The 21,169-nt window shown below is 42.5% G+C and overlaps 1 protein-coding gene across 7 annotated transcripts in view; it reads right to left on the reverse strand.

The window, feature by feature from the left end:
- Nucleotides 1-21,169, reverse strand: part of LOC106573044 (membrane-associated guanylate kinase, WW and PDZ domain-containing protein 2) — a 314,920-nt gene that overhangs the window by 286,439 nt on the left and 7,312 nt on the right. For 6 of the 7 annotated variants that reach the window (XM_014147683.2, XM_014147684.2, XM_045696840.1 and 3 more), the window contains exon 2: nt 3,314-3,430. In XM_014147683.2, coding sequence (XP_014003158.2) covers nt 3,314-3,430 — 117 coding nt within the window. Of the gene's footprint in view, nt 1-3,313; nt 3,431-8,202; nt 8,613-21,169 lie in introns of those variants that run through there. The other variant, XM_045696843.1, reaches the window with a different exon arrangement.

Below are 21,169 nucleotides of genomic sequence, written 5' to 3' on the forward strand. Positions count from 1 at the left end.
TGGCCACTACCATAAAGGCCCATTTGGTGGAGTACTGCAGAGATGGTTTTCCTTCTGGAAGATTCTTCCATCTCCACAGAGGAACGTGGGAGCTCTGTGAGAGTGATCATCGGGTTATTGGTTACCTCCCTGACCAAGGCCCTTCTCCCCCGATTGCTCAGTTTGGCCGGGCGGTCAGCTCTAGGAAGAGTCTTGGTGGTTCCAAACATCTTCCATTTAAGAATGATGGAGGCCACTGTGTTCTTGGGGACCTTCAATGCTACAGACATTTTTTGGAACCCTTCCCCAGATCTGTGCCTTGACACAATCCTGTCTATGAGCTCTACGGACAATTCCTTCAACCTCATGGCTTGGTTTTTGCTCTGACGTGCACTGTCAACGGTAGGACCTTATATAGACAGGTGTGTGCCTTTCCAAATCATGTCCAATCAATTGAATTTACCACAGGTGGACTCCAATGAAGTTGTAGAAACATCTCAAGCATGATCAAATGTCTAAAAAACTGTTTTTGCTTTGTCATTATGGGGTATTGTGTGTAGATTTATTAGGAAAAATATTATTTTATAAATGTTAGAATAACGCTGTAACGTAACAAAATGTGGAAAAAGTCAAGGAAAAAGTCAACCGTGACGGCCAGGATGGAGAAATTGTACAATGATTCCTCTGCCAGTACAAAGCACGAGCTCTCAGACACCCCATATGTGGCGTTAATAACAGATTGTTGGATTTCTATGAACACGCTGTCATACATCACTGCAACGAGCCATTACATTGATGAAAAATAGTGGGACATGATGTCCCATGCATGTAAACGTTAAGATCATTTTTACATTTGTCACATCCCTATCGTGCGTGTGTGCGTGCGCATATTGACAGAAGAGTGCTGGTGGAAACAGAATCAAAGCAATGACATCGCTTCCCCACGGCAACGACAAACAAAATACAAAGCCCTCTGGACAGACATCCATATGAGCTAAAAGGGCTCACGCGCAGAGGAAAGACGTCAGAGTCAGACTGTTGCATTTTTTATCCATCTGAGTATATATATATATAAAGGTGTATATATATATATATATATATATATATACCAAACATTGGTAACACCTTTTGCCCTCAGTTGAGCCTCAGAACAGCCTCATATCATCTGGGTGTCGAGAGGGATGCTGGCCCATGTTGACTCCAATGCTTCCCACAGTTGTGTCAAGTTGGCTGGATGTCCTTTGCCTGGTGGACCATTCTTGATACACACGGGAAACTGTTGAGTGTGAATAACCCAGCAGCATTGCAGTTCTTGACACAAACCGGTGAGCCTGGCACCCACTACCATAACCCGTTCAAAGGCACTCCATTTTTTGGTCTTTCCCATTCACCCTCTGAATGGCACACACTCACAATCCATGTCTCAATTGTCCAAGGCTTAAAAATCCTACTTCAACCTGTCTCCTCCCCTTCATCTACACTGATTGAAGTGGGTTTAACAGGTGACATCAATAACGGATCACAGCATTCACCTGGTCAGTCTATGTCATGGAAAAAGCAGGTGTCCTTAATGTTTTGTACACTCAGTGTGTGTGTGTGTGTGACTTTGATTTATGTGTGTGTGTTAAAGGTCCAGTGCAGTTCAAATTATGTTTTACCTGGCTTTTGTACAACAGCTGATGAAACTAACACTGTAAAAACTGTGATCAGTGTTTTTTCCTGATCTTCTAAAATCAGCAGGTTTGTGTGGGCAGGAGTTTCGGCTTGCATGGTGACATCATTATGCAGGTAAATTGGTTAATAGACCAATAACAAAGAGAGTTCCAAACTTCTCTGCCAATAACAGCTAGTTTTGCCCTCCCCACTCAGACCAATCCCAGACAGTCCTAGCAAAATGTTTGCTTGCTAAATAGTTATTTGCTAAAAAGCTATTTTCGTCAATTTTAAATGGGAAACTATTACAGTAAGGTACTCAGTTGTTACCCAGAACTGATTTGATATTTTTATAAAAACGACTGCATTGGGTCTTTAATACTGTGCACGTTCTGTGTGCAGGGATGGGGGAGGGGCAGCAGGGCGTCATGGCAACGCAGGACTGAGACGAGGCTGGTTGCCATGGAAAGAGAGCTTGGCGACCGATGGGTGAGGGAGCAAGAGAGAGAAAAAGGAGAGAAAGAAAAAGAGATACTGAGCGTGTGCAGTAATGGAGCACCAAGCAAAGTCAGGAGAGAGAAAGAGAGAGAACACTGAAAATACACCAAATAAGAGGAGAGAGAGAGAGAGAGAGAGAGAAACACTGAAAATACACCAAATCAGAGGAGAGAGAGAGAAACACTGAAAATACACTAAATCAGAGGAGAGAGAACACTGAAAATACACCAAATAAGAGGAGAGAGAGAGAGAGAGAAACACTGAAAATACACCAAATCAGAGGAGAGAGAGAGAGAGAGAAACACTGAAAATACACTAAATCAGAGGAGAGAGAACACTGAAAATACACCAAATAAGAGGAGAGAGAAAAACATTTAAGAGAAGAAGAGAGAGAGAGAGGAAGAAGAGAGAGAGAGGAAGAGAGAGAGAGAAAGAGAGACCCTTTAACGCAAAGCAACAGTATAGGTAGACTGTATTCATTCAGGATTCATATAGCATGTCTAGAGCATTCAAGGCTCTCTTTGTTGCCCTGAAACTTAAACGTTTGGACCATTTTTTTTACAACTCTTGCTAGAGGCTTTGTCTTCACGCAGGTAAGTATTTTCTATGGCTCCTTATGTATTACCAGAGTAGTCTGGTAAATCTTCACACACAGAGTGCATCGGAAATGGCAACACATTCCCTACATAGTAGCCATAAGTAGTGAAAATGGTGACATTTCAGACACAGCCTGTTCGATATAAAAAAAAAGACAACCGTTACCTAGCACATCTAGCATCAACCACCTTGGAAAAAAATATTAAAATAAACCAAATATGGCCTATACTGTATGTCCTGCATCTCAATAGTTGGGATAGTTGCTGGGTCTCAATCGTCTCACCGCACCTCAAACACAGGTCGGGTGCATCTCAATAGTCACACAACACAAGTCGAGTGAAAGGGATATGTAGGATGCCTACAGGGATTTGGCCTCCACCTGTCCATTTGTTAATGTCAAGGAGAGAAAGAGAGAGAGCTCAAGGACAGGATAAATAATGAAATTCATCCCTAGTGTTCTGCTATGGTCAGGGGTCAGATGCGGAGGTAGGTTATGACAACCGTGCGTGTGTCTACGCGTGTGTCTTTTAGTGTGTGTGTCTGTGGGTGTCTGTCTGTCTGACTGTGTGTGTATGTGTTGACTCACAGGGTACGGTGCGGAGGTAGAGGTTGTCTCTGATGATCTGCTGGTGGTCGTGGTCCACGGAACCCTTGGAGAAGCGCAGATTGAGGTAGTGCCGGAGGTCCTTATCCACCATGCCCCCTACACACACACACACACACACACACACACACACACACACACACACACACACACACACACACACACACACACACACAAGGTTAAAATACACACTAAAAAACACACAAGCAGGCAAGCAGACGCACACACTCACACACAAACACGTGCAGGAAGGCAGGCGCATACACACACACAAACTAACACGTAGTAAAACACAAACACACATCACAGTAATTGTGTAACTGAGGGGGACATGGACAGAGGCCTATTATATCACATCTCACTGACGTAGTGTACTGAGTCTGACAGAGTGCATTGAGTCTCAATCTGGCAGTGTATCACCTCATCCCTACATCTCATGACAAACCCTAGTAAAACTTCAGTGTACACCAGGGGGGAAAAAACTCAATTCCTTGAGGGACTTTAATTTTGTGTCCAATAAAGACCTAAATAACCAGGTGAGGTGCGTTCCTAACTAATCAATTGACCTTAACTGACCAATCAAGTACAAGGGAGGAGCAAAAACCCGCAGACAAATGGTCCTCCGGGAATTGAATTTGAAACCCATTGTGTACACCATACACCATAGACTACACCACACGCCCCAAACCTCTCCCACTAAAATGTCTCCACATTACAAGGCCTGTATCTTGCACTACCAATTCCAAAAGAACAACATGACAAGTACACCATACTCCGCATTCACATGTCTCCGCACCCCCATCCCCACCCCTAACTACACATCATATTACCCAACATTTAACATGCAGGTAGGGCTGTGGCGGCCATGAAATTTTGTCAGCCGGTGATTGTCAAGCAAATAACTGCCGGTGTCACGGTAATTGACCGTTAATTTACATAAACACATTTGTGACTTGTTTCAGGAAACTAGGCGTATGTCGCGCGTCACTACTTCACAGGAGTGCCATTTGAACTTAAAAATCGTTTTTGATCAAAATTCATTTTATGACAGAAATACTTTCTGGAACATGCAAACTTTCATGTGCCTTAATAACAAACTTGTATGCCATCTGTAAATACAAATAAAATAGTTAAATTACGAGCCTAGTTGGTTTAGTCACGGAAAAATACAGCAACCTTCCCGCTAGCCATGATTGGCTGAGATAATGAGTGGGCTGGACATGACGAGAGATGAGTTCGGATTGGTCTGCCATGTAGCGCACTTCTGTCTATAATATGAACTGGTCAGTATGTGTAGGTAATCCTTTCTAACGCATCTTTTTTTTTTTAAGATATCTCATAGTAGAACTGCATAAGTGTTGCTCTCCACTTTCTGGAGGACCGAGTTCAGAAATCAGTGGAATCAGAGTATGATAGCTAAGGAGATGGAGAAAACTCTGCCATTTGATTGCAAATATGCAGACGGAGTCGAAAAGAGAACACACAGAAAGCGGTTGTATAAAACACCTGGCTCCAGATGACATCTTCAAACTCAGGGCAACCATGGAATCGTGACAGAGGGAGAAGCGTCCATCCATGTATACGGGTAAGAGAGTCTAGCTAGCTACATTTTCAGATATTACATGTTTCTAAGTTAAAGTGTACTGTTAGCTAGCTAATGTTAGCTGGCTGGCTAGCTAGCTAACATTACTTGTATGATCTGTGTAGTAATATTACTCGTATCTCAGAGCCATTTGCATTGCTAGTTATAGCCTAATGTCAGCTAGCTAACATTTAACCTGGTTGGTTAGCTACCTGCAGATTAATGCAGGGTAGTAACGTTATTAGTTGGGATTATGGTTCATAATCCCAATGGTCAGAGTGAGCTATTCTCTCATTTGTGCCTGGAAGTAGCTAGCAAGCTAGCCATTGTTAGCCAGTTAACTTGGGTTCTTGACTTCTGTTGTTAGGTCAGAACGCTCGGATCAAACCTACTCCTCGGCCAGAGCGTCCTGTGTGCAATCTGAACTAGAGGTCGACCGATTAATCGGAATGTCCGATTAATTAGGGCCGATTTCAAGTTTTCATAACAATCGGTAATCGGTATTTTTGGACACTGATTGTGGCCGATTTTATTTATTATTATGAATTTTTTAACCTTTATTTAACTAGGCAAGTCAGTTAAGAACACATTCTTATTTTCAACGACGGCCTAGGAACGGTGGGTTAACTGCCTTGTTCAGGGGCAGAACAACAGATTTTTACCTTGTCAGCTTGGGGATTCAATCTTGCAAATTTATGGTTAACTAGTCCAACGCTCTAACCACCTGCTTTACATTGCACTCCACGAGGAGCCTGCCTGTTACGCGAATGCAGTAAGAAGCCGAGGTAAGTTGCTAGCTAGCATTAAACTTCTTATAAAAAACAAATCAATCAATCATAATCACTAGTTAACTACACATGGTTGATGATATTACTAGTTTATCTAGCCTGTCCTGCGTTGCATATAATCGATGCGGTGCGCATTCGCGAAAAAAGGACTGTCGTTGCTCCAACTTGTACCTAACCATAATCATCAATGTCTTTCTTAAAATCAATACACAAGTATATATTTTTAAACCTGCATATTTAGTTAATATTGCCTGCTAACATGAATTTCTTTTAACTAGGGAAAATGTGTCACCTCTGCAACAGAGTCAGGGTATATGCAGCAGTTTGGGCCACCTGGCTCGTTGCAAACTGTGTGAATACTATTTCTACCTAACAAAGACAGCCAACTTTGCCAAACCGGGGATGATTTAACAAAAGCGCATTTGCAAAAAAATCACAATCGTTGCACGACTGTACCTAACCATAAACATCAATGCCTTTCTTAAAATCAATACACAGAAGTATATATTTTTAAACCTGCATATTTAGCTAAAAGAAATCCAGGTTAGCAAGCAATATTAACCAGGTGAAATTGTGTCACTTCTCTTCCGTTCATTGCACGCAGAGTCAGGGTATATTCAACAGATTGGGCCGCCTGGCTCGTTGCGAACTAATTTGCCAGAATTTTACATAATTATGACATAACATTGAAGGTTGTGCAATGTAACAGGAATATTTAGACTTATGGATGCCACCCGTTAGATAAAATACGGAACGGTTCCGTATTTCACTGAAAGAATAAATGTGATAGTTTCCGGATTCGACCATATTAATAACCTAAGGCTCGTGTTTCTGTGTGTTATTATGTTATAATTAAGTCTATGATTTGATAGAGCCGTCTGACTGAGCGATGGTAGGCACCAGCAGGCTCGTAAGTATTAATTCAAAACAGCACTTTCGTGCGTTTTGCCAGCAGCTCTTCGCAATGCATTGCGCTGTTTATGACTTCAAGCCTAATCAACTCCCAAGATTAGGCTGGTGTAACCGATATGAAATGGCTAGCTAGTTAGCGGGTGCGCGCTAATAGCATTTCAAACGTCACTCGCTCTGAGACTTGGAGGAGTTGTTTCCCTTGCTCTACATGGGTAACGCTGCTTCGAGGGTGGCTGTTGTCGATGTGTTCCTGGTTCGAGCCCAGCTAGGAGCGAGGAGAGGGACGGAAGCTATACTGTTGACACTGGCAATACTAAAGTGCCTATAAGAACATCCAATAGTCAAAGGTATATGAAATACAAATTGTATAGAGAGAAATAGTCCTATAATTCCTATAATAACTACAACCTAAAACTTCTTACCTGGGAATATTGAAGACTCATGTTAAAAGGAACCACCAGCTTTCATATGTTCTCATGTTCTGAGCAAGGAACTTAAACATTAGCTTTCTTATTTAAACCAAATTGAACACGTTTCATTATTTATTTGAGGCTAAATTGATTTTATTGATGTATTATATTAAGTTAAAATAAGTGTTCATTCAGTATTGTTGTAATTGTCATTATTACAAATAAATGTAAATTTTTTTTTTTTTTTTTAAATGTCCCAAAAATTTGCACGATTAATCGGTATCGGCTTTTTTGGTCCTCCAATAATCGGTATCGGTGTTGAAAAATCATAATCGGTCAACCTCTACCCGTGACCGCCGATGTGGCGGTAATATGGTCACCATAACAGCCCTACACACAGGATGGCCATACAGTGAATGAAGACTTCCTCACAAACAGAGAGGACAGTCATTCAGTAGGACATTCATATCATCTTCACAAGTATGTACAAGCTAAGGTTACATTAAGTACACACACACTGTTTCCTATCCACTGGCACTGTCATGTATAAATGACAAACATGTCCAGCCACTCATGCATACACAATGACAATGATGTTTACTGTCCTTAAAGAGGAAATGCTTTTACAGGAGCACACACACACACACACACACACACACACACACACACACACTACAGTTACACAAACCCTGTCACACACACTCAAGCACAGCCGTGCACATGACCACACACGCTTGCAAATGTTCACACACATACGCGCACAGAAACATTGCCTCTATACAGGGTAAACTGCACAGATCTAAATCAAACACACACATGTACCCACACACATGCACACAGCTTCTAACCCTGGCGATGACAACTGTACTGATTCGATCTGAAAAACCACATAGCTCTTCCTCATCAATAACATCATATGTAAAAATTAAGGTCACCATTTTAGCCAAGCTCTGAGGCACTGGTGAGTTCGACCACAGCATAAGTCTGCTGGTTAGAGCAGGAGAGGAGAGAGAGGAACAAAGAAGAGCAAAGCAACCAAAAAATGGTAGCTGATTGGGAAAAGATGATCAGCCGGTCAGAGTGTGAAAATCACGACTGACACAATCAGTGCTGAACACATACATACACACGCATGCACAGCTGCAAGGACACACACACCAGCACAGACAGCGTAGGCACCTCATCAGCAGCTGGCCCAGCTGGCAGGACTGGTAAAATAGGTCCGCTGTTCTCCACAGGTATACATCCACAGAGAGCCCTGTCCTCCCAGTCGTCCTCTAGCCCTGTGCCCAGACACGGAGCATCCTCTACTGTTTTGGTCAGCCTCTACGTCCCTCTGTCCCTGGTTCTTTACCGATGCTCCAGCACAAAGCCCCCGCTGCAGCTAATTTATATCCCAGGAACGACAATGGAGACGGGGGAAGAGAGATAGAGACCATTGGGAGACGACAGAGGAAAAAATTATCTGCCAGTGGGAAGCCGGGCTCATCCAGATCTGGATGCTGATTGGTTAGAGGGGTTCTACAGTCCTGTAGTGCCCCCTGTTCACTGACGGCAGTAGTGCACTGAGGTGCAGATCCAGATGATAAAATGTATCATAAGGGACTGGAAATACACACCTCATTCAAACCTTGATAAAGCAGGGAGAAAACATGCGATTCTGGTGCAGGCTTGCAGCCTACAAAGTACAGTGAGGGAAAAAAGTATTTTATCCCCTGCTGATTTGTACGTTTGCCCACTGACAAAGAAATGATCAGTCTATAATTTTAATGGTAGGTTCATTTGAGAGACAGAATAACAACAAAAAAATCCAGAACAACGCATGTCAAAATTGTTATAAAATGATTTGCATTTTAAATGAGGGAAATAAGTATTTGACCCCTCTGCAAAACATGACTTAGTACTTGGTGGCAAAACCCTTGTTGGCAATCACAGAGGTCAGACGTTTCTTGTAGTTAGCCACCATGTTTGCACACATCTCAGGAGGGATTTTGTCCCACTCCTCTTTGCAGATCTCCAAGTCATTAAGGTTTCGAGGCTGACGTTTGGCAATTCGAACCTTCAGCTCCCTCCACAGATTTTCTATGGGATTAAAGTCTGGAGACTGGCTAGGCCACTCCAGGACCTTAATATGCTTCTTCTTGAGCCAGTCCTTTCTTGCCTTGGCCGTGTGTTTTGGGTCATTGTCATGCTGGAATACCCATTCACGACCCATTTTCAATGCCCTGGCTGAGGGAAGAAGGTTCTCTCCCAAGATTTGACGGTACATGGCCCCGTCCATCGTCCCTTTGATGCGGTGAAGTTGTCCTGTCCCCTTAGCAGAAAACACCCCCAAAGCATAATGTTTCCACCTCCATGTTTGACGGTGGGGATGGTGTTCTTGGGGTCATAGGCAGCATTCCTCCTCCTCCAACACTTTCACCCAGTTGTCCTCTGAATCATTCAGATGTTCGTTGGCAAACTTCAGACGGGCATGTATATGTGCTTTCTTGAGCAGGGGGACCTTGCGGGCACTGCAGGATTTCAGTCCTTCATGGCATAGTGTGTTACCAAATGTTTTCTTGGTGACTATGGTCCCAGCTGCCTTGAGATCATTGACAAGATTCTCCTGTGTAGTTCTGGGCTGATTCCTCACCGTTCTCATGATCATTGCAACTCCACGAGGTGAGATCTTGCATGGAGCCCCAGGCCGAGGGATATTGACAGTTCTTTTGTGTTTCTTCCATTTGCGAATAATCGCACCAAATGTTGTCACCTTCTCACCAAGCTGCTTGGCGATGGTCTTGTAGCCCATTCCAGCCTTGTGTAGGTCTACAATCTTGTCCCTGACATCCTTGGAGAGCTCTTTGGTCTTGGCCATGGTGGAGAGTTTGGAATCTGATTGATTGCTTCTGTGGACATGTGTTTTTTATACAGGTAACAAACTGAGATTAGGATCACTCCCTTTAAGAGTGTGTCCCTAATCTCAGCTCGTTACCTGTATAAAAGACACCTGGGAGCCAGAAATCTTTCTAATTGAGAGGGGGTCAAATACTTATTTCCCTCATTAAAATGCAAATCAATTTATACAATTTTTGACATGCATTTTTCTGGATGTTTTTGTTGTTATTCTGTCTCTCACTGTTCAAATAAACCTACCATTAAAATTCTAGACGGATCATTTCTTTGTCAATGGGCAAACGTACAAAATCAGCAGGGGGATCAAATAGTTTTTTCCCTCACTGTATAGACTAGCAAATTTGACTTTCATTTTGAAATAATAGGGCCTATTTGTATAATCAGTAGGCTGACGGATATATACCTTTCATAAAATGTCCCTTAATGTTATTAGCCTACCTCCTCTTTCTCTCTCTGTTGTTGCTTCATTCCTTCCTTGCTTTCAACAGGTAAATTAAATACATTTTGTTTTCCTTATCTTTGTCATTCTAATGACATCCTTGAATAGTATACTGTAGGAATAGAATTAGATGCAGAAGGCCTTCACTTCTCATCAAGGAAGATTGAATGGCTATGGGTCTGAATAAATAACTGCTATAGCCTTCCGCCATTGCACATTCAATCTTCTTTCAAACTACCCGTGTGTTCTATTGGCTGTTGTATTTAACGTTGAGCAAACAACAGCGAATATTCCATTGGTATAAGAAATGCAAAAAATTATGTCCAGCAAGCTATTCTAGTCTAGTTTTTCCTGCATGGGACTCCAAGGAGAGTCCCATGAAGGAGAGTCCAGCAGAGCACAGGTACATTCGTATTGTGCAAGAGACAGAGGCTATAATTTAGAAGCTTATTATAAATAACCCATCATTAATTAGCTAATTATACGGCTAATACTGCATGGAATGTATTACCTGAAGGTGACCCCTGAAAGCCAGATGGAGATGGGTAAATTATATGCGTATTCAGTCTTTATATTACTGTACCACAGACATAAAACGTTACAATGATGAGATGATAGGTCTACATGCATTGTGAACTGCACTCCATACTGAGATGGGCTGTCTGTCCCCACCATGAGTGTTGATGATTCATCATGCAGAGGTCGTAGAAAAGACAGATTTAGACATCGCATATAATTTAACAGTTTAATTTCACACAATGCTGTTCATATTAATAATTTATTATCATTTACCGGTTTCTCACAGTTATTTATCCCGGGAAAAGAGAGTGGTTTTGGGCGGTATATTCTGGTAAATCTCAATAACCAGGTTCCTGCCATTCAAACCTAGTAACTACACAGACCCTAACGGAAAGCATAGATTCAGGAGAATAGGACAGGAAACACTGTGTCCAAATTAAATGAATGTATGCTTTACATTGCTATGAAATTATTTCATTTTTTTATGATAACACAAAAATAAACAAATGATGACTGGTGACCTTTGACATGGCACTATTTCACACTCCTCAACATAGAAGAAATAAACATTAGCATAACATGAATATTGTTTGAATCATCAGGCTCCTGGAAGGAGGCCTGAAACATTCTCAATCAGAGATTTACAGCCTGGTTTACATTGCCAGATAAGTATAGAGGTTTTTAATGTCCAACATTTTTGTAATGCAAACCCACCATGCAAAAAGCAAAAAATACAGTAAACCTTATTATAATCTCACACTATAATTTATTTGGAAACTTTTCTTTAACAATGTGCATTATAAGGAGGCAAGTTTTTATATTGCTCAGTTTACTAAACTTTTGTTAAATAATTGCCTCTAGGGTTCAGGTTGTGTTAAATGAGGAGAGGGAGGAGTCGGACATGTCAAAGGTCATTATTCATTACATTAATTGTCAATTGTCATTCGGACACAAATAACTTTCTGTCAGTCTGAGATATACAGTCTGTTAGTTCCCTGCAGCTGTCTGACTGCCTGCCTGCCTGTGGGGCCCATATAGTCTTCGCAAGGGGACTTTGTCTGTTTGAACCTTCAGTGCTGACGAGGAGGAAGAGGGTAATGTTGAATTCTGACATTTTGGTGAAACACTTAAAATAATTTACCAATGAATGGTGGTTTACAGCAGGCGTTAAGGTCATTTCCATGTAAAAGTAACTATGTGACATGTGAAGTTCATATGAGCATGTCAAATTGGGTGTCAAATGAAAGCTAAGAGTCTATACTTTTGAGAAACTTTTGACTGGTACTGTAGTCAAAAGTTTAGACACACCTACTCATTCAAAGGTTTTTCTTTATTTTTGCTATTTTCTACATTGTAGAATAATAGTGAAGAAATCAAAACTATGAAATTACACATATGGAATCATGTAGTAACCAATAAAGTGTTAAACAAATCAAAATTCTCTCAACCAGCTTCACCTGGAATGCTTTTCCAACAGCCTTGAAGGAGTTCCCACATATGCTGAGCACTTGTTGGCTACTTTTCCTTCACTCTGCGGTCCAACTCATCCCAAACAATCTCAATTGGTTTGAGGTTGGATGATTGTGGAGGCCAGGTCATCTGATACAGCACTCCATCAATCTCCTTCTTAGTCAAATAGCCTGTACACAGCCTGGATGTTTGTTGGGTCATTGTCCTGTTGAAAAACAATTGATAGTCCCACCAAGTGAAAACCAGATGAGATGGCGTATTGCTGCAGAATGCTGTGGTAGCCATGCTGGTTAAGTGTGCCTTGAATTCTAAATAAATCACTGACAGTGTCACCAGCAAAGCACCCCCACACCATCACACCACCTCCTCCATGCTTCACGGTGGGAACCACACATGCGGAGATCATCCATTCACCTACTCTGCGTCTCACAAAGACACTGCGATTGGAATCTAAAATTTTGACTAATTAGACCAAAGGACAGATTTCCACCGGTCTAATGTCCATTGCTCGTGTTTCTTGGCCCAAGCAAGTCTCTTCTTCTTATTGGTGTCCTTTAGTGGTGACTTCTTTGCAGCAATTCGACCATGAGGGCCTGATTCACGCAGTCTGCTCTGAACAGTTGATGTTGAGATGTCTGTTGAACTCTGTGAAGCATTTATTTAGACTGCAATCTGAGGTGCAGTTAACTCTAATTTATCCTCTGCAGCAGAGATAACTGGGTCTTCCTTTCCTGTGGCAGTCCTCATGAGAGCCAGTTTCATCATAGCGCTTGATGGATTTTGCGACTGCACTTGAAGCAACTTTCAAAGTTCTTGACATTTTCCGGTTTGACTGACCTTCATGTCTTAAAGTAATGATGAACTGTCATTTCTCTTTGCTTATGTGAGCTGTTCTTGCCATAATATGGACTTGGTCTTTCACCAAATAGGGCTATCTTCTGTATACCACCCCTACCTTGTCAAAACACAACTGATTGGCTCAAACGTTTTAAGAAGGAAAGAGATTCAACAAATTCACTTTTAAAAAGGCACACCTGTTAATTGAAATGCATTCCAGGTGACTACCTCGTGAAGCTGGTTGAGAGAAAGCCAAGCGTGTGCAAAGCTGTCATCAAGGCAAAAGGTGGCTACTTTGAAGAATCACTTTTTTGGTTACTACATGATTCCATATGTGTTATTTCATAGTTTTGATGCTGTCCCTATTATTCTACAATGTAGAAAATAGTAAAAATAAAAACCCTGGAATGAGTAGGTGTGTCCAAACTTTTGACTGGTACTGTACAGTCGTGGCCAAACGTTTTGAGAATGACACAAATATTAATTTTCATAAAGTCTGCTGCCTCAGTTTGTATGATGGCAATTTGCATATACTCCAGAATGTCTTGAAGAGTGATCAGATGAATTGCATTTAATTGCAAAGTCCCTCTTTGCCATGCAAATGAACTGAATCCCAAAATAACATTTCCACTGCATTTCAGCTATGCCACAAAAGGACCAGCTGACATCATGTCAGTGATTCTCTCGTTAACACAGGTGTAAGTGTTGACGAGGACAAGGCTGGAGATCACTCTGTCATGCTGATTGAGTTGGAATAACAGAATGGAAGCTTCAAAAGGAGGGTGGTGCTTGGAATCAACCATGGTTACCTGCAAGGAAACACATGCCGTTATCATTGCTTTGCACAAAGAGGGCTTCACAGGCAAGCATATTGCTGCCAGTAAGATTGCACCTAAATCAACCATTTATCGGATCATCAAGAACTTCAAGGAGAGCGGTTCAATTGTTGTGAAGAAGGCCTCAGGGAGCCCAAGAAAGTCCAGCAAGCTCCAGGACCATCTCCTAAAGTTGATTCAGCTGCAGGATCGGGGCACCACCAGTACAGAGCTTGCTCAATAATGACAGCGGCAGGTGTGAGTGCATCTGCACGCACATTGAGGCGAAGACTTTTGGAGGATGGCCTGGTGTCAAGAAGGGCAGCAAAGAAGCCACTTCTCTCCAGGAAAAACATCAGGGACAGACTGATATTCTGCAAAAGGTACAGCGATTGGACTGCTGAGGACTGGGGTAAAGTCATTTTCTCTGATGAATCCCCTTTCCGATTGTTTGGGGCATCCGGAAAAAAGCTTGTTCAGAAAAGACATGGTGAGCGCTACCATCAGTCCTGTGTCATGCCAACAGTAAAGCATCCCGAGACCATTCATGTGTGGGGTTGCTTCTCAGCCAAGGGAGTGGGCTCACTCACAGTTTTGCCTAAGAACACAGCCATGAATAAAGAATGGTACCAACACATCCTCCGAGAGCAACTTCTCCCAACCATCCAGGAACAGTTTGGTGATGAACAATGCCTTTTCCAGCATGATGGAGCACCTTGCCATAAGGCAAAAGTGATAACTAAGTGGCAAGGGGAACAAAACATCGATATTTTGGGTCCATGGCCAGGAAACTCCCCAGACCTTAATCCCATTGAGAACTTGTGGTCAATCCTCAAGAGGCGGGTGGACAAACAAGAACCCACAAATTCTGACAAACTCCAAGCATTGATTATGCAAGAATGGAAGTTAATTGACAGCATGCCAGGGCGGATTGCAGAGGTCTTGAAAAAGACTCTGCATCAACTTCATGTAATTGTCAATGAAAGCCTTTGACACTTATGAAATGCTTGTAATTATACTTCAGTATTCCATAGTAACATCTGACAAAAATATCTAAAGACACTGAAGCAGCAAACTTTGTGGAAATTAATATTTGTGTCATTCTCAAAACTTTTGTCCACGACTGTATATTACCACGTTTTTCAGTTTTCTTTCTGTCGTCTGGTGGTCAAAGTAAGAGTGTGAAAAGTCTCTGTCTCTCACACAAGTTTGGAAAGCATTTTATAGTACAGTAAAGAAAAGTAGAGTATAGTTCAGTACATTACTGGTTTCCTTCATCTTCTGCAACTAAGTTAGGAAGGACGCCTGCATCTTTGTAGTGACTGGGTGTATTGATAGACAATCCAAACTGTAAGTAATAACTTCACCATGCTCAAAGGAATATTCAATGTCTGTTTTTTTGCCATCTACCAATAGGTGCCCCTCTTTGTGAGGCATTGGAAGCCCTCCCTGGTCTTTGTGGTTGAATTTGTGTTTTGGAATTCACTGCTCGACTGAGGGACCTTACATATAATTCAATGTGTGGAGTACAGAGATGAAGTAGTCATTAAAAAATGATGTTAAACACTATTAATGCACACAGAGTTAGTCCATGCCACTTATTATGTGACCTGTTAGGCAAATTTGTACTCCTGAAATTATTTAGGCTTGCCATAAAAGGTTTTAAATACTTATTGACTCAAGACATTTCAGCTTTTCATTTTCAATGAATTTGTAAAATAATCTCAAAAAACATAATCCACTTTGACATTATGGGGTATTGTGTGTAGGCCAGTGACAAAATCTACATGTAATCCATTTTAAATTCAGGCCCTAACAACAAAATGTGGAAAAAGTGAAGGGGAGTGAATACTGTATAATTCATTCTATAACACTGCACAAACTTACAGAGAACTGCTTAGAAAGAGTACGCTACAATCTCTATACTATTCCTTTCTGGATTGTTCCCGCTGAGTCCATCTGCATTACTTTCCTCTCTTTCAAATCTTACTTCCTTTCTTTCTTCTTCTTCTTCCCCCACTCCCTCTTCCTTTCTTTCTTCCTCATCCCTTTGACCTCTTCCTCTCTTATCCCTTGCTCCTTCTCTCCCTCCCTACCTTTCTGATCGGATCTGCACCAATTTTACCTGCTTTAAAGCACCAATTAAACTGTTTGAATCAACCACAGAATGTGTGTGTGTGTGTTTACAAATCAGACAGCTACTGGGCGTTCATACTGTGTGGATGAATAGATATATATACTGCTCAAAAAAATAAAGGGAACACTTAAACAACACAATGTAACTCCAAGTCAATCACACTTCTGTGAAATCAAACTGTCCACTTAGGAAGCAACACTGATTGACAATAAATTTCACATGCTGTTGTGCAAATGGAATAGACAACAGGTGGAAATTATAGGCAATTAGCAAGACACCCCCAATAAAGGAGTGGTTCTGCAGGTGTTAACCACAGACCACTTCTCAGTTCCTATGCTTCCTGGCTGATGTTTTGGTAACTTTTGAATGCTGGCGGCGCTTTCACTCTAGTGGTAGCATGAGACGGAGTCTACAACCCACACAAGTGGCTCAGGTAGTGCAGCTCATCCAGGATGGCACATCAATGCGAGCTGTGGCAAGAAGGTTTGCTGTGTCTGTCAGCGTAGTGTCCAGAGCATGGAGGCGCTACCAGGAGACAGGCCAGTACATCAGGAGACGTGGAGGAGGCCGTAGGAGAGCAACAACACAGCAACAGGACCGCTACCTCCGCCTTTGTGCAAGGAGGAGCACTGCCAGAGCCCTGCAAAATGACCTCCAGCAGGCCACAAATGTGCATGTGTCTGCTCAAACGGTCAGAAACAGACTCCATGAGGGTGGTGTGAGGGCCCGACGTCCACAGGTGGGGGTTGTGCTTACAGCCCAACACCGTGCAGGACGTTTGGCATTTGCCAGAGAACACCAAGATTGGCAAATTCGCCACTGGCGCCCTGTGCTCTTCACAGATGAAAGAAGGTTCACACTGAGCACGTGACAGACGTGACAGAGTCTGGAGACGCCGTGGAGAACATTCTGCTGCCTGCAACATCCTCCAGCATGACCGGTTTGGCGGTGGGTCAGTCATGGTGTGGGGTGGCATTTCTTTGGGGGGCCACACAGCCCTCCATGTGCTCGCCAGAGGTAGCCTGACTGCCATTAGGTACCGAGATGAGATCCTCAGACCCCTTGTGAGACCATATGCTGGTGCGGTTGGCCCTGGGTTCCTCCTAATGCAAGACAATGCTAGACCTCATGTGGCTGGAGTGTGTCAGCAGTTCCTGCAAGAGGAAGCATTGATGCTATGGACTGGCCCGCCCGTTCCCCAGACCTGAAACCAATTGAGCACATCTGGGACATCATGTCTCGCTCCATCCACCAACGCCACGTTGCACCACAGACTGTCTAGGAGTTGGCGGATGCTTTAGTCCAGGTCTGGGAGGAGATCCCTCAGGAGACCATCCGCCACCTCATCAGGAGCATGCCCAGGCGTTGTAGGGAGGTCATACAGGCACGTGGAGGCCACACACACTACTGAGCCTCATTTTGACTTGTTTTAAGGACATTACATCAAAGTTGGATCAGCCTGTAGTGTGGTTTTCCACTTTAATTTTGAGTGTGACTCCAAATCCAGACCTCCATGGGTTGATAAATTGGATTTCCATTGATTATTTTTGTGTGATTTTGTTGTCAGCACATTCAACTATGTAAAGATAAAAGTATTTAAAAATATTATTTCATTCATTCAGATCTAGGATGTGTTATTTTAGTGTTCCCTTTATTTTTTTGAGCAGTGTATATAGAAGTTCTCTCTGCTACCACACGGCAAGCGGTACCGGAGCACCAAGTCTAGATCCAAGAGGCTTCTTAACAGCTTCTATCCCCAAGCCATAAGACTCTTGAACATCTAATCAAATGGCCTGCATGAAAGCCATGCCCCGTGTGGCTCAGCTGGTAGAGCATGGTGTTTGCAACGCCAGGGTTGTGGGTTCGATTCCCAAGGGGGACCAGTACGGGGGGGGAAAAAATGTATGAAATGTATGCATTCACTACTGTAAGTCGCTCTGGATAAGAGCGTCTGCTAAAATGTAAATGTAAAAAAGCCCCTGTTGTTCCAGATGACAGTGTGATCTCGCTCTCTATGACAGATGTGAGAAAAACATCTTGATTGTGCAACATTTTCCCATTATTATTTAACAAATTCTGTCAAATTGGTTGTTGATCATTGCTAGACATCCATTATCAGGTCTTGCCATACATTTATAGTATGTAAATGTTCCCTTCCCTTCCCTTTTTCCACATTTTGTTACATAAAAGCCTTATTCTAAAATGGATTAAAAATAAAAACAGTCTACACACAATATCCCATGATGACAAAGCAAAAACAGGTTTTTAGAAATGTTTGCAAATACACACACACACACACACACACACACACACACACACAAACACACACACACACACACACACACAACAAACTATAGTTTTGTCAAGTCGGTTAGGACATCTACTTTGTGCATGACAAGTAATTTTTCAAACAATTGTTTACAGACAGATTATTCCACTTATAATTCACTATCACAATTCGAGTGGGTAAGAAGTTTACATACACTAAGTTGACTGTGCATTTAAATAGCTTGGAAAGTTCCAGAAAATTATGTCATGTCTTTAGAAGCTTCTGATAGGCTAATTGACATCATTTGAGTCAATTGGAGGTGTACCTGTGGATGTATTTCAAGGCCTACCTTCAAACTCAGTGCCTCTTTGCTTGACATCATGGGAAAATCAAAAGAAATCAGCCAAGACCTCAGAAAAATAATTGTAGACCTCCACAAGTTTGGTTCATCCTTGGGAGCAATTTCCAAACGCCTGAAGGTACCACGTTCATCTGTATAAACAATAGTACGCAAGCATAAACACCATGGGACAACGCAGCCGTCATACCGCTCAGGAAGGAGACGCGTTCTGTCTCCTAGAGATGAACGTACTTTGGTGCGAAAAGTATAAATCAATCCCAGGACAACAGCAAAGGACCTTGTGAAGATGCTGGAGGAAACAGGTACAACAGTATCTATATCCACAGTATAATGCGTCCTATATATCAACATAACCTGAAAGGCCACTCAGCAAGGAAGAAGCCACTGCTCCAAAACCGACATAAAAAAAGCCAGACTACGGTTTGCAACTGCACATGGGGATGAAGATCGTACATTTTGGAGAAACGTCCTCTGGTCTGATGAAACAAAAATAGAACTGTTTGGCCATAATGACCATCGTTATGTTTGGAGGAAAAAGGGGGAGGCTTGAGTCATGACGTTGGCCTGTGGGTAAGGTTTATGACCCCCCCATAAATACCTTTCTCCCTTCCCCTCTCTCTCTGACCCTACTGAAGAACTATTGAATAGCCTTTGTTAAATATAGAGAGTCTGGGAACATCAAACAAATAGGGGAAAAGGAACCATATTTCGGTAATAGAACCAGTTGGAAATATGCGTTGGAACTTAATGAGTATGGCTGTCAGTTCGGTTGTCATCTGAGACATTAAGACTGATGACAGGACGACATAAACTGTACCTGGGAAAGCCTACATATTCTAGTTATCAAATTCACATGGAATTGTTGTGCAAATTAAATGTTTGATATTGAAACTGTTTGTTAGAAGATTAAATGTAATTTTAGCTTCCAAATGAGAGAATTGGGTTTTCATAAGGAAAGTTCCCTGCTTAATCAGTGGCCCGCCCCTGTGAAGAGACAGGGGTTATAAATGATGAAACACACCCTTCTCCCCTCGCCACTATATAAGACAATGACACAATGTAACCAGAGTTCCGGTACGTGAGGTCTGCAGCCTCTGCGTTAAAAGGACACACGTCAAGTACAGAACTAAGCCAACTTCAGCATGAGCTTTGGTTGCGAATGGTATGAACTTTGAACGCTTATTCACTACAGAAGTGATACTTCCTAGCCGTTGAGTTAGCAGCGGCCGCTGTAGACGTGGGCTAGGAAAGGAAGGATGACGGATTCAATCTAACACACGACGAAGATACTACTGAGGGTATAGAAGCACAAACACCAGGAGATTTGGTTGAAAGGTTACAGCCATTCTCATAACGCGGCCACTGACAACGCGTACATAGGGTCCGAACTTTTCGTTTGCGCCTCACACACCAACACCACCCGCTGGTGGGGGGGTCCCGAGACACAAAGGGGGGGAATAGTAGCCCAGACCCATGATGAGCATCATCGAGACCGGTGGGGGGGGTCGAGACTACGGACAACACCGTACGAGGCCGCCAGAGCATAAATCAAATCTAGTTGTAAACTCCCCTATGAGAACAGTTAGGAGCAGACAGGCCCCTAGACGGGGATTATTTTAGAACACATCTAAGATAGTACTGAGGTGTACCACACTGGTCGTAAAGAAAGTCCAGTGGACTTGTCCACCTCCAAAACAAATGGCAACAATAATCATTCCTTGCCATGTGTAGGTTCAACTACAATACAACTAGTAAAATGCTCCAATCATGTGTTCCGTTAGATAATATTTCTGAATAAATCGGTAGGATAACTGGTCCCCTTGAGTACCAGTACCAATACCAGCAACAGTCAGTCCAGCTACAATCAGTAAGAAGGTTAGAGACCTAACCAATCAAATGACCCTTGACAACAGCGACATAGGAGTCACTCATAGTGCGACACGTGGAGGGGAATCTCCAGTGCACTCTTCCAATGGTTAACACACGTCACTAATAAATAGGACCCTCCATTCAGGAGGAAAATTATTAGAAGTAATGAACCATGATCACAACACGTACGACTGGTCCAATACTTAGAGTACTTCCGTCGTGAGGTTAGCTCCTCCGTGGTTAACATAGCTATGAAATAGACTTCATACCTATCGCCACTACAATAGTGGAAGACACAGTGACTTGTAGAAACACTACTACAGACTCCCTTGACACCAAATCCGACTGCCCTCCAGGCATTGACCTGAAAATTACCTGACTACGTCAGACTCATTCTGAACAAGTTGTAATCTGCCAGGATACTTGGTTTTCTTCCCTTGACGTGCGCTTGTGTAAGCATAAACGCACATGCACAACGGAACACCCAATTAAGATTTATGCTAGTATTACTTAAGGGTTCGAGCAAAATACC

Source organism: Salmo salar, chromosome ssa16 (assembly GCF_905237065.1).
Source record: "Salmo salar chromosome ssa16, Ssal_v3.1, whole genome shotgun sequence".
Taxonomy (NCBI): Eukaryota; Metazoa; Chordata; class Actinopteri; order Salmoniformes; family Salmonidae; genus Salmo; species Salmo salar.